Below are 27,916 nucleotides of genomic sequence, written 5' to 3'. Positions count from 1 at the left end.
ATGCATTGTGGGGCAGCATTTTCTCCTCTCCTTTCGGTTAGGGAGGTCCAGTGGTTCCTAAGCTAAAGGAGGTTATAAAGGAAGTTTGAAACCTCCTTTCTTATCATCTAGAGAATTGGAACGGCACTTATCATGGCTGCCACTGAGGGACTTCCGGGTCATTTCACTCTGTTAGGAAGGTTCCTAAGCTAAATGGACTATTGGAATGGGCCCCAGCTCCCTCATGCGTCCTGAGATTGTAAGATTGTCCTTAGTGTTGCCCTTAGTTTGAACCCTTATGGTTTCCCTTAGCACCAGCTAAATGCAATGTAATATTAAGTCTCAGGAATAGCAATAGCAGGCCGGATCACTATGCAGCTCCAAAATAGTTCACTCTGATTTGAATATTGCACTACTCCTATATTGAGACTATGATACAATTCTGATGAATTATGCTCCCCTACCCTGTTACTTTGTACAACACTTGTAAACTTTTTAGACAAGTTTAAACTTGTATTTTGATATACAGCAGTCATGGGCTACATTTGACTCCTATCGATAACAGCAGCTGCAGAAGTATCATCTTTGTTTCCATTTATCTATCCACTCCTCTCTCTTGCTTCCTGTGTTTTCCTGTAGCTGCTCACACCTGCTCGCAAACACGTGATTCGCCCAGCCGCAAAATGGAGTGGGGCGCTGCGCGTCCCGGTTCAGGTTTTCGATCACAGTAGCGAAACTCCTGGGGTTCCCTCAGCGGACCCTGGTCCCGCCCCCTCTACCTCCAGAGACGCCACAGCCAGCTCCTCCGCAGCGAGGCTGGCCGCACGGACACACACAGCGGTGCAGACGAGTGGATACACACAGTCACACCCCGGCACCTCGTCACACACACACTCTCAGCCAAAACCCAACAGGAACTCGCAGCACCAGGACGGTACGCCAGCACACACAAAAGAGGAACCCCACGCAGTTCCCATCCAAACCCCATCTACCTCTGCAAACGCCAACACATCCATTACACCAGGAATACATCTGCCTCAGCCCAGCACATCTGGACTCACACACTCTTCAGTCAGGGGGGGGGCGAGTTCCTCCTTCAGTGCCACACGCTATCGTTCTGCATCAAGTTCTTCTACTAAGACTAAAGAAAAGGCGAGCGCTCAGTCACATGACAACCCTCAGGCCAGCACCTCCTCTGCTCAAACGCGGACGCTGTCTCAGCCCGGTACATCTTCACAGCCCCCCCCCACCATCTCCACCGTACAGCAGCGCGTCATCGTGTCGGGGGTCAAAATAGTGGTTCTTCCGCAGCACCCGAGCACCCAGGCCTCGGCTCCGCAGCTGCAGCTCCGGCCTCAGAACGTGCTGCAGCCGGTGTCGCTCAACCGCCTGCAGGGGAACTTCGTTCAGATGGAGCTGTGGCCCCTGGCTCAGGCCCCTGCCCAGCCTGCAGCCCACCCCCCTCCCCCCCCTCAGGTGTTCCCGGCCGCCCCCCCTGCAGTGCTAATAGCTGCAGCCCCGGAGAGACTGGGCCCTCCTGAGGCGGGTCACCGGATCATCTTAGGGAGCCAAGCGCCCGGGGAGCACCTTCCCAACGCCCCCCCCGCAGGCCGGCCCCTCCGGAGGGCTCCCAGCAGCCTGGTCCCACCAGCGGGGCCCCATCAGCCTCCACATCCGGGCCCCTAACTTAGTCTTGAATGCTCCCGCTCCTCCAGCTCCCGCAGCTTTGGTTGCCGTGGGAAACGCTCGTCTCGTTCCGGCTCCAAACCCAGAAAGAGTTAACCCCGCCCTGGGACTGGTGGCCGTGCCGCCCGCTGCGGAGGACGCCCCCCGGATCGAGGACGCCAGGCCCGGCCCCTCCGCAGCAGGAGGGAGGGCCGAGCTGCTGCCCCACGTCAGAGCCCTCATCACTGGGGTGGTGAGTACCACACAGTGTGCATTCAGACTCAATATGTTTGTTTTGATATCATCTGATGGCGGAAAAAGATCCATTTGACACAGGACTAAGAGTCTAAGGCTAAATAAGTAACAGCTGACACAATTTAAAAAAAAAAAAAAAAATGACTAATGTAATAACTTTCTCAACTCAAAGTAAATTATGAAGGATATTAAATGTGAGACCTTCAACAAAAAAGCATTTTTATCTTAAGACTTATTCTGAAATGGCTTTGAGATTCAACCCTGGTATCGCTAAGAGTTCACGTATTTGCATGTTCTGCATGGCTTATCTACATCATGATGGATAGTTGATATTTGATGACTCTGAATGATTTACATTGTGGTATAACTGATCCTCACCTTCCTCCTGTTTAACTCTGTCTGCCTCTACAGTTGGATCTTTTCCCAGACGTCCTAGAAGCCTATGTAGCAGAACTGATCCAAACTAATACTGTGATGGACTTGAATGTGTAAGAAGCATCAACTTGTTTCTACTGTACTTCATATTAAGTGAGGAGTAATAAACTGATTTAGATTTTCAGGAAATTCCAAAAAGACCTGTTGAATGATTTTGTCCTTTGTCTTCTAGCTTAGTTTTATGATGAGTAAGTGATTTCCTTTCTCTTATTGCTGTGTCCTCAGTATCTGTAACCTGCTGTTGGAGAACCCGGAGTATCCGAGGGGCGGGGGTGCAGCAAACCTAGCCCCCACCAGCATCCTGCTGGAGTCTGGAGACACCCAGACAGAGGTGTGTGTGTGTGTGTTATTTTATGTACAGCACTTTGGCTCGACCAAAAATCGTTTATAAATGTGCTATAAATAAAACTTGATTTGATTTGTGTGTGCTCTCAGTAAATACAGAGCTGAATCCAGATCAAATGCACGCTGAAGGCTCTTTGAGCAGGTTTTCGCTCACTGATTGTGCTGTTATGTTTGTTTTTCATGTATTTTGTCTTGATATTTGTCTGTGTTGATGTTACACATGGAGCTGCTGTGATGCAAGGCACATTTCAGACTTGATCTGACCATTCAAGTATTATCGTATAGTGCTATATGCAAAAATGTACTCTTCACACAGAAACAGCAGATGAAGTACGTACTTGCCTTGACACCTGATGATTCAGCTGCAAAAGGCTGTGTCAAATCACTATCGTTGCACAGTGTCAATAGAGTGGTGCTGTGACGAGTCCTAAAACCTGGAAGTGAGTCAGCATTTTACCGGTTCCCTCGTCTCAGAGCCAACGAGATCTCTCCATAGCATTTTGGAAAATAGCTGGAAATAAGGTCTGTGGTTGAAACACATTGAAGAGATGGATCACGTTTTGTTCTACGACATTAAACACATCAGCAGTGACCCCGCTGGTGATTTCTGAAGAGTTTACGTGTCTGAAAAACGATGGTTGTTACCAAGTGGCTGAATAGGACTACAGAAGTTGTCGAGGCCGTTTTACGTCATTACACCGAACACGTAAACACTTCTTTGCCGTGTTCTGCTTGAAAGCAAGTCCCTGCCTCCTGCAAACTGTTCAAACAAACGCTTCAACTTTTTGAATATGGATCTTAAGTTGTTGTGATGTTGAAGTCGTGCTGCTGTACTCGGCTGTAGTTCGTTTATAGCATAACATTTTGCTTCTGGCGACTAGATTTATGATTAGAAAACGATAAAAGTAGGGTAGACATGTGGAGATTATCCGGCTGAACAAAACGTGCATTTATCAAACAGGTTAGTTTTCCACAGATCTTATTTCGAGCTATTTTCAAAATCCTATGGAGAAATCCCACTGCTTTTTTGTCGAGGGAACCCATGCGCAGCTTACTTCCGGGTAAATACGTCATCCCTGCACCACTCTATTCCAATCTGATTTAATGATTTCTTTAGTTGCATTTGAATCAGATATCTTGGTGAGTAAAGTGTTTATGCGTCTGTTTTGGGTCCTTCCAGGTGACCGAAGACCTGTTTGACTTTAACAAACTGGGCACGGTGGGGCTGGAGGCGTCCATGCAGGCGGCCGACCTGCTGATGGCAGACTTCAGGATGCTCAGCTGTCAGGACATCAAATGGTCCCTCAACGCTCTGAAGGGACACTATGCAATCACACGCAAGGTACCTGTGGCCTCTTGGTTCGTCTGAGCACTGCCATCTCTTTCTTTTGATTTACTTGGGTTGTTCATACATGTGCTTTGTTCATTATAGGCCTTATGTGAAGCGCTGAAGAAGTGGCAGGAATCAGGCAAAGAAGGAAAGAGAAAAAGAAGCAGAGCCGCCTCCTCCGAGCGCTGCTACGTAGACTTTCATTTTGAGCACGGTGAACAAACTTATCAACACTTCTAATAACTGCTAACCCTATTGTGCGGTTCCTTTTAAAACAAGCAGCTGTTTGTTTAAATGCTTCTTCCATTCGCAAAGGCTTCAGTGTCAACCTGCAGGACATTTTATAGTCTCTGGGTGTTTCTCAATGTCGAGGACGCTTGCTTGGTAGCACATGTCTTCCGAATCACTTGCTTCAGAAGCGAGGTAAGAATCCTTCCTAGCCTCGGAAAACAAAGAATGTTGGAACAGGCTAACAGGTGTGCGTCATATGCGAGGCCCCGCCTTAAATGGAGCGTGATTTCCGCCAAAGATTTGGAAATTGGTCCGTGCGCAAAGCATTGTGGGGATTTTAAGACCGGAGTCCACACATGTGCAGCCTCGAAATATCTCGCTACGAAGTACGCCGGCCTTGGTAGAATTCCAAGTATGCTGGACATTGGAACAGTCCTTCGGCGGCACTCGATGACGTAGTATGCTTGAAATAGTGGCTCAGGAGCATCCTTCCTCGACATTGAGAAACGCCCTCCGTGTTCTTGAAAAGCTGTTTTTAGTTTGCTGTTAAGGGAGCTGATTTATGGATGGATGGGGGAGGGGTCAAACCTGGATGATGGAGCTCGGGGGTGGATGCCTGTCAGCCGTCGGTGATGGATGTTGCCATGGCTCCTCAGCTGTCCCATCACTCACTGGCCTCCCTCTCTCCAGCAGGCTCTGTGAAGTTTGAGAAGAGGATGTATTTCCTGGAGAGCGACCGACGCTACTGCAGGACGTACAACAGTCTGGAAGCTTCTGTGCAGAATGAGCTAACCTTCTACAAGCAGAAGGCCAAGGAGTGGGCCGAGGTACACACTCAGCTGGCTCTATGTGGAGGATTTCTGAATTAAATAATGGTCATGTGATATCCCAGTTAACCAAACTCTCTCTCTCTCTCTCTCTCTCTCTCTCTTCAGCATGAGGACTTCCTACTGGCTCTGCAGGTCAATGAAGACGAGTACAAGATGGTAAGAAGCACGCATACGTTCACCAAACTGAAATCACCTTCACAATGACACAAACTGCAGAACAAGCAAATAAAATCACTTAATTGAAGTTGTTTCAAGTGTGGACAGAGCTCCAACCGTCCAGCCTGATCGGTCCCATCTCCATTTAGCAAACATGCATTTTAGAAGTTGTTTGCGTGGCATCTTGCGGACATACCTGCCAAAGCATTCATTCATGGTTTTTACTAATCTGTATCAGTATGGTGTTTTTTCAGCATCATTTTTGATATGTGTTTTACATTTAACCACGGTAAAGTATGTTAATCTTGTTGTTGTTGGTATCTACATGGAGATACGTCACGCCTCCTCGCCAGCATCGATAGTTTAAGTCAGTGGTTCTCAAACTTTTTCTGTCAGGCCCCCCCTTTGGAGAAAAAAAAAAAGTCGGGCCCCCCCAACACAAATAGTCAGGCTCAGTGGCGGCGCCAGAGATTTATTTTGGGGGTGCTGTGGGGTAGCTTGACGTTTCATAGAGGGCGCTCAAACATTTAGGGTTTCCCATTAATGTACCGGGCGCTACAGTGGAATGTTCTACTGCAACACTCCCCACGCATATACACAGTGTGACTGTTACAATGAAGGCTCGATCATCAGCTCACGGCATATAGGTGTAAGCAGGGGTCAAGTGCTATTTTTACAGGTGGTGTGTGGACCTCACATAGGGGGGTCCGGGGGCAAGCTCCCCCGGGAAGATTTATTTTTAAATATTGAAGTTAAAGCATCAATCTGGTGCACTTTGAGAGCAACATGAAGAGATCTATGGATACCTCTCTCAACACCCATTTGAAACAGAACTGTAAACAGATTTACTTTTTCTTTATGGATATTTTACAAATCACCCTTTTAAACTTTATTCATGTTTTACTGTCATATAGTATTTCAAACCTGTTTTTCATTTATTCTCTTATTTTTTTATAACTATAATGATCATATAAACGTGTGCCTCGGAAATAATTGTTTACATTAATGGTGACCAAAACGTTTGAGACCCACTGAGATAACACTGAGAGTCCTTTAGCTCACTGAGCCTCTCAGTCTGACAGGAGAGGACTCTCCTCCACCTTGTTGTTGAAAAAACTCCTTATATCCGTTAGCGTAGCTCGCTAGCACCAGAAGCTAACAACAACGATCTCCGGTACCGGTGCGCTCTCTCTCTCTCTCGCGCACACAAAATGGCTCGTTCCACACACACAGAGCCGAGCTTTAATGAAACAGAGAGACCCAGATGTAATAGTACTGCATCATATTATTTTCGAATCAATAATTTTTCAAATTATGATTTTTTTTTTTTTTTTTAAATCTTTTTTTTTTTTTTATATATAACAATTTTTCCTCCTGGTCTCTCGCGCCCCCCCTGGCATGCCTCTGCGCCCCCCAGGGGGGGCGCGCCCCACACTTTGAGAACCACTGGTTTAAGTAAACATAAAATGATGCAGACGCAAAACTCACACGAGTAAGGAGAGCCCAATCAATCTTCGCTTCCATCATCATTTTGATAAGAGAATTTTAACTCTATTTTCTTGTATATTCCACAAATTCAAACATTGGTTTTCTCAAAGTTTCCAAATTCCCTGGGTAAAATAATGGAGTGCCTTTCAGGACACCTTAAAATGCACGCATATGAGGGGGGGACAAGGACATATAAGGCAAACATACAGAATGGTTAACACTACAGTAAATAGTCAGGGGGGGGGGGGCGAGTTCCTCCTCGCTGAAAGAAATGTACTTTTAAAACATTTGCAGAATAGTTGCTTTATAGGTTAATTTAACTTTGAGACTTCTACTAAATGTACAACGATGATCCCTGACAAGTGTGGAACAGTTTATTTAAGTATCTGAGCTATATAAAATACGTCTGTGTGATTCTTCTCCAGGACGGGCAGCTGATCGAGTGCGGCTGCTGCTACGGGGAGTTTGCGTTCGAGAAGATGACGCAGTGTTCAGACGGACATCTGTTCTGTAAAGAGTGCCTCGTCAAATACGCTCAGGAGGCCGTGTTCGGCTCGGGGAAGGTACACACACTTTGTTCTTCTCACATTTAGATATGACATGCTAACGTTGCCAGGAGTCGTGTGATGACGGTGTGTGTGTGTGTGTGTGTGTGTGTGTGTGTGTGTGTGTGTGTGTGCTGCAGTCGGAGCTGAGCTGCATGGAGAGCGGCTGCCCGTGCTCCTACCCGGTGTGTGAGCTGGAGAAGGTCCTACCAGAGAACATCCTGTGTAAATACTACGAGAGGCAGGCGGAGGAGGCGGTCGCTGCCACCTGCGCTGATGAACTTGTGCGGTAAGTGTGTGTCTGTGTCATTGTGTGTGTGTGTGCGTGCGTGCGTGCGTGCGAAGGGTCTTTAAAAAAAGGTATTACATTCGACTTCAGGATTCCTGCATATACCCTGAGAATGGTTTGTATTCCAATGTGAGACAAATGAATCATTTGAAACTTGTGCACTAGGTCAGTATTGATGCATTTAAATCTAAGCTCTATAAAAGGGATTGGTAAGAGAACTGAAATGTCTCCTTGTTGATTATGATGTGTTTCTTGTGCCTGTGTCTCAAATGCAATGTGTCATATCTTTCCCTCCTTAACCCTCCTTCCTCTCTTTTTCCTTTTCAGGTGTCCGTTTTGCACTTTCCCAGCGTTGTTGGACAAAAACATGTCTCTGTTCAGCTGCCCCAACCCTCGCTGCCGCAAGGTCAGTCACTTCTCTGTATTTATTTAGGTCTTTTAAAGGGCCCATGTCATGCTTTTCTGGTTATTACCCGTCCCCTTCTGTGTTATGAAGGTTTTTCTGCATGTAAACGGTCTGCAGAGTCAAAAACCCTCAAAGTACACCCTGTAGCGCGTAAAACTCTAAAGGCCCGTCCACACAGCAGCGTTAAAAAATCTTCCAACGCTTTCTGCCCATTCACTTTGAATGGGGGTGACGTCACTTTGCCTCGCTTTTCGCCGAACTGCATTGTGGGAAGCAAAGCGGTGATTTCCAGACATCTCAGGCTTCAAAAGTTGAGCAATGTTCAACTTTTGAAGCTGAGGTGGAAGCATCAGCCAATCAAATCCCATTTATGCAAATCTGACAGTACAAGCGCTAGCCAAACAAACCGCATGTAAGCTGGGAGTGACATACCGCAGTTCATTTCTATATTCCTAACAAAATTGAGGAGAAATTAGTTATTGCGGTAGCAAATCACCCGGTTCTTTATGACCAGTCCCTATTTAGTTACCGGGATACAAACCGGAGGAACCAGGCATGGAGGGAGGTGGCAGAGACAGTGGGTGAAACTGGTAGGTTTTCGCCTGTTTGGGGATTTTATATCCAGTTTACTTCGTTTTAACATTGCTAGCAAGCATAGACAGTATATTTAGCCAGCATGGAATGTAGCATAAAATAGCACCATAGACAGTAGTAGTTTTTTGCTTTGTATGTCGGGGGGCGGGAGATTCATGTGATTGGTTGTTGGTCGCGTTGCTCGCAAAAAATCCCCAAGCTTCAGATACACCCACCTCCAAGATTTTTTTAACGCTGCTGTGTGGACGTACCGTAACACAGAAAATACCTCCCCAAAACGCCTCGTTGGAGATTTCTCATGTTCTTCCTGGGCATCGCTACATAGGGATACCCAGTAGCCACGCCCAGCGCTATGGCCGCACCCTCTGCCAGCATTTCACGAAACAAAGCTTCCCAAACCTTTCAGCGATTCATGCCGGATATGTACAGCGTAGGGCACTGAAGAACGATGCTGTTCCTACTTTGTTTGGACCAGCGGGAGATTCGGGTACACAACCTGTAAGCATTCAGTGTTGTTTGTGTATTTATGATGTTTAAAGCAAACAAGGTATCTACCACGACTGATTAAATGGGTAAACGTTTTTCGGCTACTAAGTTGGGATCACGGAGAAATGCTCTCCGCAGACCCATTCTCACAACTTTTCTTACTCAATATCAATATTATTGTTTTTACTTCGGCTGTGAGTGTTTGTGTGTGCTCAGGATGAGTTTAGCTTGTTCTCGCTGTATCGCCAAGCCTGTCTGCTCCTCGCAGCAGATCGCAGCAGTATGTGTGTGTGTGTGCGAGCAGGGGGGGGGGCAGGAGCTACATATACTTTACAGAGATGCTGGATGAGAAACCAATGTGAGTTTGGAAAATTGCACAATTGAAATGTGTTCTAGTAGACCTCAACAATGGAATTATGATCAGTAGAAATGGCCATGACATGGGACCTTTAACACTTTTCCACGGTGTTGTGTTGCTACTGTGTTTCCTCGACACACAATAACTGTAAACGAATATGCCTCTGGCTCTCGCACAATATATGCATCGTCTGAGTTAAATCACACACTGTACAAAAGAGAGAGAACCTGGATTTGATTTCAACATCATCAATAATTCAGTCCATCGTAAAAGCCCTGTGTGCGGCGTCCACTTGACCGTAGATCGTGAGAGTGAAGCCCAGACAGGAGACGGACGCCGTGTCTCGATTCGGACACTTTCCTTCCTACACTGCACTCTAACACTAAAGCAGTACATGAATTTCAAACCAGTCTCATATCTCACACTGCTGCTGTGCCCTCTCCAGAAGTGACGATTGCCGTTGTTCGCTAGCTTGATAGCAATAATCATTTGCTGTTCAGGCTGCTCAAACAACCCTATACAATCAATTAGGGCTGTGCATCTTCACTGGTCTCACGATTCGATTCGATTACGATTATCTTGTCAACGATTCGATTCAATTCGATATCACGATTCATACCAATGCGTTGCATCCTCAATTTTCTATATTACTGCACATGGCTTATTTTTCATCCATATATACATGCAGTAAATACATATGAACTCTCTTTTTATTATTTAGAAAGTGCTTCAGAAATCAATAACATAAATGTCTTGACATTCATTTATAAACCAAAATAAATGAATTGTATAGGTCTAGCCTCCCTATATCTGTGTGTGAAATTGTTCCATCCTCAAAAACAAAAAACTAATGCTTCTGCAGTCTAGCTGCAGCTTCTAGCAACAGTCTTCTGTTAAAGAAAGGACACTGAATGTCCTGAATGTGGCATCACACACAGGACTTGAGTCTGAACACAGCAGACAACAGGAGTATTTACAACAGCATATAACAACTAAAATAGTGCATGTGGGTGCACACTTACATTCTCTGTCTTACTGTTACATAAATCCCATGAATGTATGAGATTAAATTAGCTTCATTATATCTCAGTGATTAAGTGAATAATAAAGTTTCTATCCTTATCACTGTCAGCCTGTCACTCATTATTTTCAGGAGGGGGCGGGGCTTGGAGGAACGGAGAGGAGACGGTGATCGCGGAAGCTTTTTTCCTCCTGCCTTCACAAACTTTACACACGTATATATCGTCTGAAAATTGCTAGAGGACATTCATACTCTGCAATCCAAGACTTAATTAAATGCACCAAAAACCTGACATGATTGTAACGCGATTATTTTTGAAAACATAAATCCCTGTGTGTCTGAGCCGCAGCGACACGGAGTGATTCAGAGCGGGTCCTTCTGCTGTTGGTTCTGGACTGGTGGTGTTGTGTTGGTGGATAAAGCAGACTGCTCCGTGTTTGGTGTTGCTGTGCCGCTGTCACGTCTGTTCCCTGATCTCTGCGTCACCGACCGATTTGATATTAAAGTGACAGAAAAAAAAACGTTATAGTAAAGCCGCGGCCGGAAAATCAGGAAGCAACGTTACTACGCTATAACCGATTATCTTCCGTCACTGCATCGAGACCGAATCGTCCACGTCCGCATCGCAATGCATCGTAGAAACGCTTATTTTCAACACCCCTACAATCAATGCTGGATTCCTTTTTGCCTCTAGTAAACTAACACGTTACTTTGATAGTGAAAACATCCCACATATATTATTTGTTTGCATAATGCAGTGTTCACCTTAGCCACTTTTGTTACGTAGATTGCGATCGTTGCGATATAAAGTGTGTCCAGCGTTCCACACACAACTTTTAAGCTGTTAAGAGAACACCATCTGGTTACTCATGTATGTTTGTAAGCCTAACCACAAGTTATCATCACATAGCTCCCTCTGCAAAAATCCAGCAAGAGTTCCCTTTTGGGTTTTACAATGTTTCAGAAAATAAGATCTGTGGCAAACACACGTGATACGAACACGTTTTGTTCAGCAGGATAATCTCCACATATTAACACCACTCACTTACCAAGCGTAACTGCAATCACCAGAAGTAAAAGGCTAACGTTAGGCTATAAAGGAACGAGAGCACGGTCACATGACTTCACGCCACCACCGCTAAGCTAAATGCGGCTAATGTTCGGCGTGATGACGTTTATTAGTCTCATTGTTGTTTAACTTGTTCAGCTTGTGTAAACTTCAGAACTTACTTCAGGCATCCAACCAAAACATATTCAAGTAACATTGACACGCAAGGGAACCAGAAGTGCTAAAATGCTGACTAATACCTGCGTTTTAGGACTCGTTCATGCACTACTCTATAGTGCACTGCATGTTGCCATACTTGCTAAGGACACACGTATTCACTCCAAACAGAAACTAATCTAAATACGCGATTTGAGATCCAGTGTGTTTGGATCAGAAAGATGGACGAAGAGAGGATGAAACGGTTCCATGAGGCGAGGTCTCCACTCTCTGTTTATCTCCCGTCTCCTCCCTCTGTCTGAGGAATGCAGGGGGGGCGATGCTTTGTGTCTGCCAAGGCCGTCCCACGGATGCCTGTCTCAAATCTCCCGTTATCTAGCAGAAACACTCATATTCTCACTCTCACCACGCAAACACAACCCGCCCTTCTTTGTCTCTTTTTGTTTCTGTTTTTGTGTCTCTCACTCGCTTCTGCTACACCGACACAAACACCCACACACACACACACACACACACACACACACACACACACACACACACACACACACACTAATGCTATCAATACATTCAATTATGGGTTAAAAAAAACTAAAAGACCTGCATCGAAAATATTATTTAGGTAAAAGGATAATCAACAATGTATTTTAAAGTAATAAAATACCCAATATTAAATGGGACCTATTATGCAAAATGCACTTGTGTACGTCTTTTATACATGAATATGTGTCCCCGGTGCGTCAGGGAACTCACCAAGTGTCAGAAAACACAACCCTCTCTATTTTCCTCTATACCCAAATCTCTAAAAAAGGGACTGCAACGGATCTGATACAGACTGATCCAGATATGAACACTGTCCTGACATCAGTAAAGTGGCGCTACGGCTATTGGTCAATTCTCCACCTATCAGGGGAATGAGAAGTTGGGCGACGGCCGGCCATTGCCGCTCGAAAGCGCTGGAGACGCTGTAGTACATATGCCAGGCCTGTAAGTGGCGCTGTAGTCTGCCACAAAAGCAGCGAAGAAGACTTCCCTTGCATGGTTGCCATGGTTGCCCTTCTGTTTATTCTCCGCTGTGGCTCTTTCTCTCCCTCCCCGAGGAAAGCGTTTGCGCCTCCTGCTTTAAAACAAATGAGTAATGACTCTATATAATCCTATGTAAGGGATAATGTGCAGCGACGCGTCATTATGGGGAAACGAACACCGACAGGCCGATCAGGAGCCCGACGCGAAGCGGAGGGATCGAGATCGGCATGAAGGCACATTATGCAATGTGCACATTATCCCGCTTATTACATGGCCACATTCTCAACAAAGTAACGACATGACTCCCAATATTAATTGAAATGCTTTTATGGATTTAGAAAATGATTTTATTGATTAAAAATAGTTGTATTGATTTAAATTGACATGCATCCGCTAAGAAAAATAGTCCGTTGTTACTGTTTGAACTAACGGAGCAACGGCAGGAACTGCTTCGATAGCGTTTTTGAGGAGCTTTTTGATTACAGATTTGAAAACATCGTTGCTTGCTTTAAAAGTAGCACAATTCATTATGTCAAACCTTGGAAAGTATCTAGATATCCCTGCCCTAATGCCAAAGTAACTGGCAACTGAATATGTGTCGCCGTTTGATGTCTATGTCTGGACCGCTGCGTAAAAAGGAGGGTTTCTGCCCCATTACTTCTCTTCTTACTTCTATAAGAATAAAACACGGTGGATGGAGATCTCTTTTTCTCCCCCTCTACAGACCGCCCAGCAGCTGATCTCAGAGCACGCTCCCCTCTCCTGCAGGGGGGCGTGGTCAGCTGCAGCTCACAGAATCAGCCCCCTGCAAAAACAGTGCTGGAAAGAGCAAATAGAGCGAAATGAGGCATGGCTAAAATGCAGGATCTGTTTGGTATTTTAAAAAAACAACTATATTTATAATATACTTTATATAGGTATGGCCCTACAATATATTGTTCAAATATAGCATGATAGGTGTCCTTTAATGCTATCAATACATTCAATCATGGGTGAAAAAAATTAAAAGACCTGCATCAAAAATATTATTTAAGTAAAAGGATAATCAACAATGTATTTAAAGTAATAAAATATCCAATTTTAAATTACATTTAACATAAAATGGATGATTCAAGTTGATTTATAAACCTGTGGCGAGTTTGATTAAGGATCAGATTATATAAGCTCTTAAGACATTATTTTAAAACCGTCTTCTTGCTGAATTTGTACTTAACTACTAAGTAAATGTAACCGTGGAAGAAAAAGCAACTTATCCATGACAGACAGTGATTTGATTGTATTATGCACGCTGTGGATAGTGTCGCCTCGAGTACTTCCCGTAAACCACGTTCTCCTTTTTAGTGTTTATGATCTGTTTACAGACCTCTCCGGTAACGCACAGAGCTCTTCTGTCTCTTGTCAGAGTATAACGTTTTATTATTACATCTGCTGACTTTGTCCAGCCTGCGCTATTTCCTCTGGCATCTAGTTTGAAAATGTGGCTTTGAGATAAACTGTATGTTGTGATGCTCCTGCTGTCCCTAATATTACTTGTTCTACATTTTAATGCTTCAAAATCAACAGAACGACACAATTTGTTGAATAGACTTGTCAGGTTTTATGAATCAGAAAGCAAGGGGAGAATGATTGCCCTGCTGTTCCCTCCATTCACCTGTAGAGGGAGCCAGAGGTTTACAGTGTGTGTTGCTGTAGAGTCGCTGCACAGCCTGCATCCCATCACACACACATTCACACACCCAACAATACAAAAAGACATGTTCCAGATCTCTGTTCTGAATGTCGTAAATCTGCAACCAGAAAGCAACAGATTTGGATCTCCTAGAATGAATGCATGTTAGATGTTATTTACAGCATTATAATGACTTTTGAGTTGAGAAGGAAACGAGGCCGGTGCTGTTTTGTGTAACAGAAAATGAACACAAGTGGCTTCCTCTTAAAGTCATGTAGGAGTCTGAATCAGAAATACTTGAATCCACCCGTAATGAGGAAATGTACAGCGGAGTGACGGTGCGAAGAAAAGGAAAAATAAGAATAGCAGAATAAAAAGCATATTTTGTAATATGTAAGGTAACGAAAACGTATCACAAGTCACTTCCTTTTTTACATTTTGTAGGAATCAGGAAGTGAATCCTCTGTGATGAAACGCCCCCCCCCCCCCCCCCCCCCCGAACCCGTTTTTGTTCTCAAGACGATCCGTTTTATCTCTTATTTTTATGTTTATTTTACTTTTTTTACTTTTTATCAACAAGCTCGGTTCAAGCCTGTCGTCGAGCCTGAGTCTCAGGGAGGGGCTTCATTATGTAACTGACACACTTCCTGTGAAGCCCACCCGCCTTCTCCCCACACTGCCTTATGATTGGCCGGCTGCGCTTTCCACTCCCCTCATGCTGCTTTTTGATTGGCCGGAGACACTTCCTCCTTCGTTTCAAATGTGGTTCAGATTGAAATGACCCAGATTCTCCCCCCTCTCTCTCTCTCCTCTCCCCTGGCTCTGTCTGACCCCCCCCTCCTGATAATGTTTTCCACATGTGGTCATGAGGGCATTTGGACATCCTTGTTCCTCCAGTGTGATTGCTTCATGTGGAGGAATGTCAAAATGTAGGCCAGAGATAAATCTGTGAGATCTCATACATTACCACAGCTGCACTATGATTCCATTGCAGTAAAATCCGCCTCCCCACCACAACACTCGAAAAAAAATAACCACACCCGTGCACACTCAATGCAGCCCCCCCCCCCCCTCCCCCTCCCCCTCCCATCAGAAACTCTGCAAGCTGCTTGCCTTATAAGGGCAGCTGCAGCCTGCACCACTGTTGAAGAGTTACAAAGAAAAGGTATGAATGAATATGCAGGAAGGTGATACCGGGTGGGGGGAGCACCCAAGGGGGAGGAATGCAGTGAATGGGTGGGAGGACAAGATGGGTGGAGTGAATGGAGGTAGAGACAAAAAAAAGGGTAAAAATAACACTGTTTCCAAGATTCAAACTACGATACGATAATACTTTTATTGTCAGATCAAGTCTGAAATCTTCAAAGGACAAGGAGAAATATTAAGACATGTTTCAAGAACATTCACCATTCCACTGTAGACGGCATGTTCAAGACCCTCTAACGTACCTGGGATGAACTTATTTCAGGGCTGGCTCAGAAACAGTGCTTCAGCCTAACCTCTCAATAAGCTGCTGGAATTGTACGATAAATGTGTGTGCAACCTTTTGGTCACATTTCAGCCACTCTCGCTTTTATTGAAATCAGACACCCTTGTGGGGGGGAGGGGGGGGCGGGTAAGCAACGCCCCGAGGAAGAGTTTCAGCTCAACGTCACCGGCTGTATTTTTAGCCGAGCTATAAGAAAAAAGTGTTCCTGCTTTTACAACAGCTTGTCAAACAAGGCTCAAACACACACTCTGTCACTCTCTCTCTCCTGTGGTGTGACTCTTCCTGGTGTCTAGGTTACCACTAGGGGGCGATCTTCCCCCGCTCTGCCTCCCGGGGCTTTGTCTGACACATGAGTCCGCTTTCTCCCCCTCCTCTACAGAACCACGTTTTACTGATTCATCACCAGAGAGTCTGTTTCATGGACACTCCCTTTATGAATCCAAAAATGTGAACATAGCCTGAAAAATGTCTCCTTCTTTGCCTGAAGCTACCACAGTTCGACTTTTAACGGACCTTGTGTGCCTGTGTAAAGTCTTTCCAAGCAAACCCAATCCAAATGCCAAGGAAAACTCCAGTTCCACACCCTCTGGCTGACCTTGCAAACACACACACACACACACACACACACACACACACACACGTCTCCGGGAACGTTGTGAGAGCTGCAGGCCTGAGATGACAGAATAACACACACACACTGGCTGCAGGAAGAGGACGCAGAGGGTGTGTGTTTGTGACCTTTCCTCCCCAGGTTCAGGGTTGTCGTGGCGATGTGGATCACACAGCATCACCCCGCCGTCCCACGCCTCTTATTCAATATTAGGTGAACGGTTCAAATATTAATGGTGACACCACTTAGCTGAGGGTTAGCGAGGGAGGCAACCCCAAGCTAACGTGTCTGTGTGGGTGTTTCTCGGGTTGACACGGCGAAAGAGGATGGAGTTGCTGTTTCTAGGCAACCAAACAGTCAGCGGCGAGCCAATCTTGCTGCAGTCACTCACACACACATACATACACATTTGCAGGGAGAGAGCCACACCTAGCTGTGCAAGTCTAAGTCCCTGCAGTGGCAGCAGCATATAGCGCAGACGATGGAGAATGTTCTTATTCAGCAGGAACTGGAGTAGTGTCAGAGGAGGGGCAGTGAGTGCGGGATGAATTCAATCTTAGTAATTGGGTGATATATTAAATACGCACTTAAATAAATCAGGTTGTTAACCTTGTTGTTTTATCCATATGGCTTTTTTATATGCAGTGGACCAAAGACCCTCTCAGAGTCACATACGACTCATACTGAGGAATTCAGGTTGTGGGTCTTTCTCACTTTTTGGTTGTTGGTGGTTCGATCCCCGGCCCTTCCACTTAACGCAGGGGTCTCAAACTCAAGGCCCGGGGGCCAAATCCGGCCCGCGACTTCATTTCATGTGGCCCCGCAAGAGCTTGCAAAGAATATAATACGTTCATTATACGGTTACATGCCGCTTTACAGAAGCAGGTTGCCCATAAACTATATGTCCCACAATGCATCTCGTTTTGTGACATGCGCACTGAAGAGACTTGCAATTATATGCCCTGGACTTCTGCTTTCAGACGTAGTTAATTACTTAGTTATTATCCCATCCGATAATAATCAAATTCAGAGGCAATAATGTAATACAATACATTATTTTATATATATAATTGTGTGTGTGTGTGTGTGTGTGTGTGTGTGTGTGTGTGTGTGTGTGTGTGTGTGTGTGTGTGTGGTGTGTGTGTGTGTGTGTGTGTGTGTGTGTGTGTGTGTGTGTGTGTGTGTGTGTGTGTGTGTGTGTTGTGTGTGTGTGTGTGGTGTGTGTGGTGTGTGTGTGTGTGTGTGTGTGTGTGTGTGTGTGTGTGTGTGTGTGGTGTGTGTGTGTGGTGTGTGTGTGTGTGTGTGTGTGTGTGTGTGTGTGTGTGTGTGTGTGTGTGTGTGTGTGTGTGTGTGTGTGTGTGTGTGCTATATTTCACAACCACTAACGCCTTTTCAGCCATTGCTAGTTACAAGCTAACACGTATGAACAAATAAAATACCCTAACTACACTTCTGATACATCTGCTAGTCACAGATTTTGGTGAACTAAAGACTCCTGATCTCAGTCAAAGATGTTTCCGCTAAGGAAGAAAAGGATGCTTAAATGATCGTTTTTGGTCTAGTTGTTGAGCTGCGTGCCGCCATCTTGATGCACATTGTTTCTCACAGAGCAACCTAATGCTAGCAGCAGTGGGGCGAACGAGGCCTAATCAAGAATATCTCAACGAGTGCATGTACTTCTAGCCCCTTTTTCTACACTTCTTTCATCTGATTGACCATTTTAAACCAAATATAATTCTATTTTATACATCATTTAAATCCTGTTTCTGGGATAACTTAATCTAAATACTTTTATGAGGAGATTTTACTGAAACAAATCGCTCTTCACTCTTATTCTTTCTTTTCCTTCGTTTTGACATTTGTTGAGTTCCTGTGTTGTGTGTTCCTTCAGGAGAGCTGCAGGAAGTGTCACGTCCAGTGGAAGCAGCACATGGGGAAGACGTGTGAGCAGGTCCTGGAGAGAGACGAGATCGGCATGAGGGTGCTCTTGTAAGTAAACGAGACAAACGGACACTGAGCCGCCTACGCTAACGATCAGATGAGTCTGTCATATACAGACACCATAGGATTATATAAAGTGTTATATTTGGGTCGAGGAAAGGTTACAAAACTCTCTTACATACATATAATGATGCTGCTAAGAGATCTATTATTATAAATTAAGATAAGCTAAGATGGACCTTTTTTAATTCAGTAGTTTAAACGGCAACAGGGTAAGATTGGAATCAGGACAGCACACATTCACACAATTAAAGATTATACCAGCTTGCAAACAAGAACACATCTTAGAAGACGTTTCTCTCGCTCTCCTCTCCACTCCTCACCCAGAGAGGATGCTGGGTAAGCTCAGAGCTCAGTTTCACGGACAACAGTGCAGGAAGTGGAGAGGCCGGCTGCTTCCTGTGGCCCAGGAGGCACACAGGCAGTACTTCCTGTTTTGAGCCCAAACACAGATCTTCTTACTTCCTGGTGCTGAAAGAGACAGGAAGTGTTCTGGTAGAAACGTCAGAGCAGCTGATGGTTTCAACGGGACAGAGGAACCTTATATAATCCCTTAAATGCAAAGAGCTAAAGGCGCATCAGTGGACAGACAACAGAGCTATAAGAGGGTGTCCACGGGGTCTTAAAAAGTATTAAAAGTTGATAAATCAATTTAGTAAAAATGAAGGCTATTAAAAAGTATTAAACGGCATTTTCCAAGGTATGACATTTTGTAGCTTGTTTTCAATAAGTATATAAATGGTCCAAAGAGGTTGTGTTCTACAGTCTGCCTGAATGTAATCATGGCGTAGGTGTGTAGTATGATTCTGTGTAGTTTATTGATAGCATCCCGTTGGGTTTGACGTCATCTGAACAGGACATCGCACGATCACTGCTTGATAGCGCGCGAAGGTCCGTTTACGCCGGTTGCTAAACAACATCATTATGGGGAAATGCAAGTCTGCGTCCAAATGGTTGGAAGATACGGAGGAAGGACAATCCATACTGTATATAGTCAATGTGAGGTAAAGTGTGTCGCCAAGGTAACCGGTTAGAACTCCAAGTGGCGATGAGCTCTTAAAATGTACGGAAAGGGTCTTAAAAAAGGTCTTCAAAGGAATTACATTTGACTTCAGGATTCCTGCATACAGCCTGCTTTTATATCAAGACCTTTATTTTTGAAATCAGTGGATTCTTCTTGAGTTAAATTATCCCCTAGATTCACTGAAAGGAAGTGCCAGAACACTGAAATGAGAAGTGTGTCGTTTACCTCCAGATATCCGAGTTCTTCACAAATAAGATTACTCGTGAATGAACGATGAAAACTCGAATCAAAATAAGTATAGACAGAATAATAGAAGGCACAGTTTTGAGCCACATCAAAGGAAATATGACTAAAAACGAGAGATATAAATCACAAGAATATCATATACATTAAAGTGCGTTGTAAGATATGAATCATTATTTGATTTAATAAAAGGCAGCAAAAACAAAAGTATTTCACCTTTATTTAAAATGAGTGTTGCGGCTATACTTCATTCAACACGTTTCATGTGTTTGCCTCTGACTAACTTTTTGTTAATGCCTACAAGGAAATACTAAAACAAACCTGAGCTTCAGATTTTAAATATCTCACTTCAAGAAACACAAAGAAGACTGAGACATGCAGAAGAAGGAAGTTTATCCGTCTCATGTTTTTATTTAGCGTTCTACATGTGTCTCCTTTATTTGGATGAAAGGAATATAAAAAGTTAGAAAACTGCCGCTACTTTTAATTGAACTATTCACATCTTACACTGCACTGTAACTTGTATTCATGTATTCATGTTTTATTATCTTTGCTTTTTAATGCTCTTAATGTTTTTCACTTTGAATGGCCTTGTGTTGAAAAATGCTATAGAAATAAACTGGCCTTGCCTTATTTGTCTCCTTATTCATTTATCTTCCCCTCTGTCCCCAGTGAGGAGCGCATGACGGCGGCCCGGGTGAGGAAGTGTGTGAAGTGCGCCACAGGCCTGGTGAAGTCCGAGGGCTGTAACCGGATGTCGTGTCGCTGCGGCAGCTTCATGTGTTACCTCTGCAGGGAGCCCATCACCGGATACAACCACTTCTGCCAACACGCGCGCTCGCCCGGCGCTCCCTGCAGACACTGCCGCAAGTGCTCGCTCTGGACCGACCCCACGGTACAGTGACACACACACACACACACACACACACACACACACACACACACACACGCTCTTATTTTGAAGGATAACATTACTCATTCATTCCCTATAGAGTGGTGGAGTGACAACCCAAAGGTTAGCATCCCCTAAAAGCCAATGGGATTGGGAGTCACTCAATGGGAGTATTGCAAACAATTCCGATCTATGACTAGCACACATTTATGATACTTACACGTTTTGTTCAGCAGGATAATCTCCACATATTAACCACCTTTATAATAGTTAAAGCATAAATGCAATCTCTAGATGTCGAAGGCTAACGTTAGGCTATAAAGGAACTACATCACGGTCACATGACTTCACGTCACCACCGCTAAGCTAAAAGTGGCTAATGTTTTGCATATTTTATGCCCTAGAACAAAACGGAAAATCTCTTAAACTCTTGTTAACCACAGAGCTTATCGAAGGCGTCTAACCAAGAACACGTTAATTAAAAAAACGGTTGACTTTGAGACGAGGGAACTAGAAGTGCTGAGACGCTAACTCATTTCCGGGTTTCAGACTCATTCCTGCGCCACTCTATTCCTTGTGTTGCCCTCACACAGATATGCTCATTAACTCTCGCTGCACTTTGACCCTGACCATCTGATTCTGTGGTCGCCCACGGTTACCTGGCTGCAGTATCCCTGGCACCCAGAAACCACAATTAGTCCCCGAGCTGTTAATGAGCTGGAGACAACCCAGAAACTCCAGAGAGGAGCCAACAGCCAGTCTCCCGGCACAATGCCAAGATAAAAACTGCCGACCACAGGGCCTTTAGAAAGGAGACGGCTGCCTTCATTTGATTATTTAAAAGGTTTTCGTGTCAAGAGTGAGAGTAGGAAGATCTGACTCATCTAACTAGCTTTATGTTGGCATTAAAGTGTATTTCATTAGGCTACAAATAAATATTTGAACTGAAAAGCTTTATTGCCATTCATTCTATATCGACTTTGAAATATGTTGTGTATTAGAATTTGTGTAGAATAAGATTAGAGTCGTAGCTGCATAATATCAATATCCACCGATGTGATCCAAACCATTACAATTTATTTTGCCGTTTTAGCCTTTAAAAACAAACATTTTAACTATGGTCGAAATACTGTTTTCCCTCTTTGTCGCACGCAAGAAAAGGCAGACAATAGCAGATGCATGTTTGATTCAGCTCTAGTTTATTGGGACTACATAGGCATGGTGTTATGACTAGCTGCAGCACCCCCCCTCCTCCACAGAAGCTCTGACCTCGAATTGTTCGGCAGACACATCAAGCCCGCAGCTAAACGAGCACTATGTTGGCTGGACCTTTTATATATCTGCATTACAAGCTTCAGTCCTGTCTGCCTTAGAGCATGTCAAATGATTGTTTTGTTATTATCGGGGTACAGCAAGAGTTACATTCACTCTCATAATGTTGATGCCGTTTTTGTCTGATTGGAAATATGAACAAGTTCCGTGTTTTGTTTTTGCAGCAAGACGACGAGCGAATCATTCAGGTGATCCAGAAGGAAGGAGAGGCCGAGCTGAACAAGAAGAGCTCCGGTCAGTAGAGAGTCTGATGCTCACTGGGAACTGAAAGCAATTATTTTGTAGGAACTGTTGAAACTATTGACAACTGCTCTGTTTGTTTTTCTTAAACTGATTGTTGGCAGGGACATATTGCACTGTTGCATTATTATTCTTTATCTTTACAACAGTATTTATTTATAAAGTCTTTATAAACAGGCAGCCGAGTGCTTCCTGTGTTTGGTTTGTCTCAAAGTGTTTGTGTAAAGAAGGCGAAGGAAGTCTGACATCAGCTAGAAAACCGGACAGGAAGTCCTTTACTAACCCCCCCTTTTTTCTTCTTCTTCTTCTCCTCAGATAATTCGGGGAAGCGGGTCGGCCCCCCCCCGGAGCCGATCACCGAGGTGAAGCGACCCAGAGTGGGCCCGGCGGCAGAGGACCCCGCCCTGGCCCCCCCCCCCTCACCCGCTGGCAGTCCAGGCTCCCCTCTTCGTCCCCCCCCACGCCCAATTCCCCCCTGCTCCTCCACCGCAGGGCAGGATGTTCCAGCAGGTGATTCTACCCAGACTGCCCCCGGCCCCCTACGTGCCCCTTCTACCACACCTGCCCCCCATGAACAACAACAACCATCACCACCACCCAAACCTTCCCGTACACCCGCCTCTCCCCCAAAACATGGACATGATGGACCTGCCGATGCACTACGGCCCCCCCCACCGCTACTACAGACGCTTCTAACACACAGTCCTGCTTCTCATTTCAGTGCCGTTTTCCACAATATTTTGTATCGATTCCAGCAAGCATCAATGTTTATTCCCAGTTTATACAGATATTTTTGAGAACATAATTTAAAAAAAAAGAAAAACTGTTAGCATTCCCTTCTCAATCTTTTGTGTAACAGGTGAGACCACACCGTTTTCAAATAAAGAGTTCTGTTAACGTTGGGTTGAGTTTCCAGTTCATACGAGTTGTACTTTTTAAAGAGGACGCATTCTCCTCATGTCCAGGTCCGTATTTGTGTTTTGTGTCTCTACATGTCTCCAAGCTTTAATGTTCAAAAAGCTCTTCATTTTTCTCATACTGTCTGTGCTGCAGCACCTCTTTTCACCCTCTGTCTGAAACCAGAGCCCAGTCTGCTCTGATTGGTCAGCTGGCTGGCTCTGTTGTGATTCGTCAACCGCTTAGAGATGTCCCGCCCCTTAGCCTGTCACGTACAATGTGTTGGAATGCTAATAGAAGCGTGAATGTTCCATAGTTATTTCACCATGTTACCGAAGTAACCAAAGGGGTCCAATGGAGGCGTTGCAGGTAGGGGGGGAGTGTGTGGGAGAGAAACTCCCTCCCTTTGCAGACCATATTTATGCACAAAAACCTACAACACACTACAGTAAAACGGAAAAAAGCATATTCGGGCCGCTTTTGAATGTTTTCGCTATTTACAAAAAGCTAAATATCCTTTCTTGCTTCTTATTACCTTTCTGCGTCCCTCTCTCCCCTTTGTCTCTCTCCCCCCTCCTCCCTGCAGAAAAAGGGGCTGAGTCATGATAACTGAGCCCTCAGGCTATGAACCAATCACATGACAGAGTGGGTGCTTTCCGCCAATCTATGCTTAGCAACAGCCAGGCTTTGTGATGTTACCGAGAGAGGAGACTTCTTTGTTCAGCCAAGTGTGCTGGTGTGACAAATCATTTTGCTACACACACACACACACACACACACACACACACACACACACACACACACACACACACACACACACACACACACACCACACACACACACACACACTCACAGCCTCTTGTTTCTGCCTGCAGACTATAACAGTAGTTCAGCGAACCCCCGTTATAGCCCTGGGGTCCTAATGGTTTTAGTCATGGGTGGAGCCAGAATTAGACTTAATCAGATTCAGCATCTTCTAACACCAGCCGAGCACTCATAAATGAAATGATGTGTAATAAACAAAGACTCAGGGGACATGAGGGGGCTTCCATAAAGTATAAGTATATAAATGGCATTTTGAGACAGTTACACTTAAAGGGAATATGATTTACTGTTTATAGTCTAACAAATCCCTGCACAGTGTTCATTTGTGTAAATCAAAAGACAGTTAATGGCCTCTGAAGATGGAATGTGAGGGCTTATTCTTCAAAAAGGTAATTATTTTGGGGAATAACCTAAACAATTATCACAAAGTCAAAAAACACACAGCATTACTGAGGCAACACTCAGGAGATTTAGTGCCGTACATTAATAAAGTCAAGAGTAAAGAGTAAATTAGACTATGGGATGTACTTAGTGCTCAATGCTAATATCTGATGACAATGCTAACATGTTGGAGTTCAGCAGGTATGACATGTTCCCCGTCTTAGTGTAGCACGTTAGCATGCTTCATGATCAGCACTAAACACAAAGTACAGCTGAGGTCATTAACTAAAGTATTGAGCAATAATACAATTAAAACCTAATCGTGGCATTTAAAGGTCAGTTGATTACAAAGTAATTGTCAACGGAAGACAAAACAATTCATTCAATAGTTGACATTAAACTGAAAACCAACAAAGTCAGCCTCAAGGGGAACATGAAAATCTAATCCAAATGTCACCGCAATCTGGAGCCAACTGGTTGTTTAAACATTTCAGGTTGGACCAACATTTGTATCCATTGAGCCTCAGCCACACAGCTAGCAAAGACACAAATTATGAGACTTGTAATCTTCCAAAAACACTGGATCCTTCACTTAATGCAATACGAGTGTGTCTTTCATTAGGCCCTCCCTGCCTGGTAAACACCAATGTTCTTCAAACTCTTGTGAACACAGCATTTATGTTGGAAAATTCAATTTGTCATGCAAGCTGAAGCAGAAATAACTCATGTCTTCACTTCTCATGACATCTCAAAGCTCTGTTGACATTTCTGCAGCTATTTTACTGTTTTACCCATGATAAATCCAGTGATAACTGATTTTAAACGGTGAAATAAGTTCACATTACATTGCATTTAGCTGACGCTTTTATCCAAAGCGACTTACAATAAGTGCGTTCGACCAACAAAATACAAACTTGAAGAAAACAGAATCATATAAGTACATCAGGCTTCATAGAGCAAAAACATTTCAAGTGCTACTCAACTGGCTTTAGATAAGCCAGTCCTTTATTAGTATATAAGTGCTTTGTTAATAGTTCTATCGCTCGAAGTGGAGTCGAAAGAGATGAGTTTTCAGTCTGCGCCGGAAGGTGTGTAAGCTATCTGCTGTCCTGACTTCAATGGGGAGCTCATTCCACCATTTAGGAGCCAGGATAGCAAACCCACGTGTTTTTGCTGTTGGGAACTTGGGTCCCCTTCGCAGCGAGGGTGCAGCGAGCCGTTTGGTTGATGCAGAGCGGAGTGCACGTGCTGGGGTGTACGGTTTAACCATGTCCTGGATGTAGAAAGGGCCAGATCCATTCGCAGCATGGTAAGCAAGTACCATTGTCTTGAAGTGGATTCTAGCAGTTATCGGAAGCCAGTGAAGGGAGCGGAGGAGCGGAGTGGTGTGGGAGAATTTAGGAAGGTTGAAGACCAGGCGAGCAGCTGCATTCTGGATGAGCTGCAGAGGTCGGATTGCACATGCAGGTAGACCAGCCAGGAGGGAGTTGCAGTAGTCTAGGCGTGAGATGACGAGAGCCTGGACCAGAACCTGCGTCGCTTTCTGGGTCAGCTGGGGATGCATCCTCCTGATGTTGTAAAGCGTGTATCTGCAGCAGCGGGTTGTAGCAGCTATGTTTGCAGTGAAGGACAGGTTGTTATCTAGGGTCACACCCAGATTCCTTGCAGTCTGAGTCGGGGAAACAACTGAGGTGCCGATGTTGATTGTTAGGTCAAGAGTGGGACAATCTTTTCCCGGAAGGAAGAGCAGTTCAGTCTTGTCAAGGTTGAGCTTGAGGTGATGATCAGACATCCACTGAGAGATGTCAGCTAGACAAGCAGAGATGCGTGCGACGACCTGGGTCTCTGAGCGGGGAAAGGACAGAATTAATTGGGTGTCGTCAGCGTAGCAGTGGTAAGAAAAACCATGCGGGCTAATGACTGATCCGAGCGAGTTTGTGTACAAGGAGAAGAGGAGGGGACCAAGAACAGAGCCCTGAGGGACCCCTGTAGTTAATTGACAAGGGTCGGACTCGGACCCTCTCCAAGTAACCCTGTAGGTGCGGTCTTTGAGGTATGAGGTGAGGAGGGAAAGTGCAGAGCCTGAAACTCCAAGTGCTTGGAGAGTGCGAAGGAGGATCTGATGATTCACCGTGTCGAATGCAGCAGACAGGTCCAAAAGGATGATGACAGAGGAGAGGGAGGCTGCTTTAGCAGTGTGCAGTTCCTCAGTGACAGCAAGGAGGGCAGTTTCTGTGGAGTGACCTGCCTTGAAACCAGACTGGTGCGGATCCAGAAGGTTGTTCTGATGGAGATAGCAGGAGAGTTGTCTAAAGACAGCACGCGTTCAAGTGTTTTAGACAGGAACGGGAGGAGAGAGACAGGCCTGTAGTTTATAACATCTGACGGGTTGAGAGTGGGTTTCTTTAGGAGAGGGTTTACTCTTACCTCCTTGAGACTGTTTGGAAAGTGACCAGAAGTTAGAGAAGTGTTGATGAAATGGGTTGAGAAACGGTAGAATATCAGGAGCGATAGTCTGAAGGAGGTTTGAAGGGATAGGGTCCAGAGGACAGGTGGTAGGGCGGACAGAGGTAATGAGGGTAAGAACCTCACTTGGAGAGAGAGGGGAAAAGGAGGTCAGTGTGTGGGTGAAAGGAGGGTCTGGTGACCCAGCGGTGAGTAGAGGTGAGTCAGAAAAAGAAGAGCGAATATCATCAACCTTTTTTTCAAAGTGGTTAACAAAGTCGCTTGACAGAAGGGAGGAGGGGGAAGGGGCTTTGGGGGGGTCCAGGAGGGAGGAGAAGATGGAAAATAGTTTTTTGGGATTGGAATAGGAAGATTGGATCTTATCTTGAAAGAAAGTGCTTTTTGCCTGAGAGATCGAAGCAGAGAAAGAGGAGGGGAGAGCCTGATAGGTTCACGTTGCACTCTGTATGAGTGCCTTTGACTCCCTTGACTGCCGTAAAATACATGGTGGCAGCTCAGCTGACTCTAATCACCCTTATTTACACCCTGACCTGTGACTTTTCACCCTGACTGTCCATTGCCGCTGTCCTGCAAGCTGCAACACAAAAAGGACAACGGAGTGATGAGCCTGAATACAATTACCCCTTTTTCAAAAACCATAAAATAAGTGTTGTATCCTTTTCCAGCCCTAAATCCTTGAACCCATCCCGGAGCGCTCCAGACGAGCGGGTCATGGATTACAGGCAGAGAGCATTACAGAGTATTATCTGCTAATGACTCATTTAATTCAAAGAACAAAAGGACAGGCTTAACTGATGCGATTAGTCTCAATAAAGGAGACTTCTGACAATGCAATGCTGTCACTCATCAACATAGAGTACCCTACCCACTCACTCCCAAAAAATACATATTAATTGTAGGCTAGGCAGTAAGATGGAGATTGACTGACGTTTTAGAAGCTTGCTAGAGGAAGTTGAACAATTTTACATTGCTTTTTAGGATTTTAAAACATCTTATCTGAGGAGGCTACATGTTTGTTATTACATTTGGTACAAATATTTATTGGAAAAAAAGGTATTCACCCATTAGTATAACTTTAAAGTTTGATACATGAATTACATTCTCATCAGCTTCATGAGTTGTAGCTACTTTGTGTTTCGTGCTAATTAGCAAACATGCTAAAAAGCTAAACTAATCAATATGCCAG

General features: G+C 44.7%; 1 protein-coding gene across 1 annotated transcript in view; it reads left to right on the top strand.

Annotated features, from left to right (window-relative positions):
* Positions 1-23,063, top strand: part of rnf216 (ring finger protein 216) — a 29,355-nt gene extending 6,292 nt beyond the window's left edge. The window contains 16 exon segments of the mRNA XM_034199116.1: positions 619-1,592; positions 1,645-1,897; positions 2,311-2,387; positions 2,560-2,665; positions 3,860-4,021; positions 4,112-4,223; positions 4,934-5,067; positions 5,176-5,226; positions 7,140-7,277; positions 7,400-7,548; positions 7,876-7,954; positions 18,321-18,418; positions 20,370-20,592; positions 22,086-22,155; positions 22,477-22,561; positions 22,563-23,063. Coding sequence (XP_034055007.1) covers positions 619-1,592; positions 1,645-1,897; positions 2,311-2,387; positions 2,560-2,665; positions 3,860-4,021; positions 4,112-4,223; positions 4,934-5,067; positions 5,176-5,226; positions 7,140-7,277; positions 7,400-7,548; positions 7,876-7,954; positions 18,321-18,418; positions 20,370-20,592; positions 22,086-22,155; positions 22,477-22,561; positions 22,563-22,857 — 3,006 coding nt within the window. The 3' untranslated portion in view covers positions 22,858-23,063.
* Positions 23,064-27,916: the final 4,853 nt, after the last annotated feature.

Source organism: Gymnodraco acuticeps, unplaced genomic scaffold, assembly GCF_902827175.1.
Source record: "Gymnodraco acuticeps unplaced genomic scaffold, fGymAcu1.1, whole genome shotgun sequence".
Lineage (NCBI taxonomy): Eukaryota > Metazoa > Chordata > Actinopteri > Perciformes > Bathydraconidae > Gymnodraco > Gymnodraco acuticeps.
Note: the sequence above shows the minus strand (reverse complement) of the source record. Positions and strands in the feature narration are given on the sequence as shown.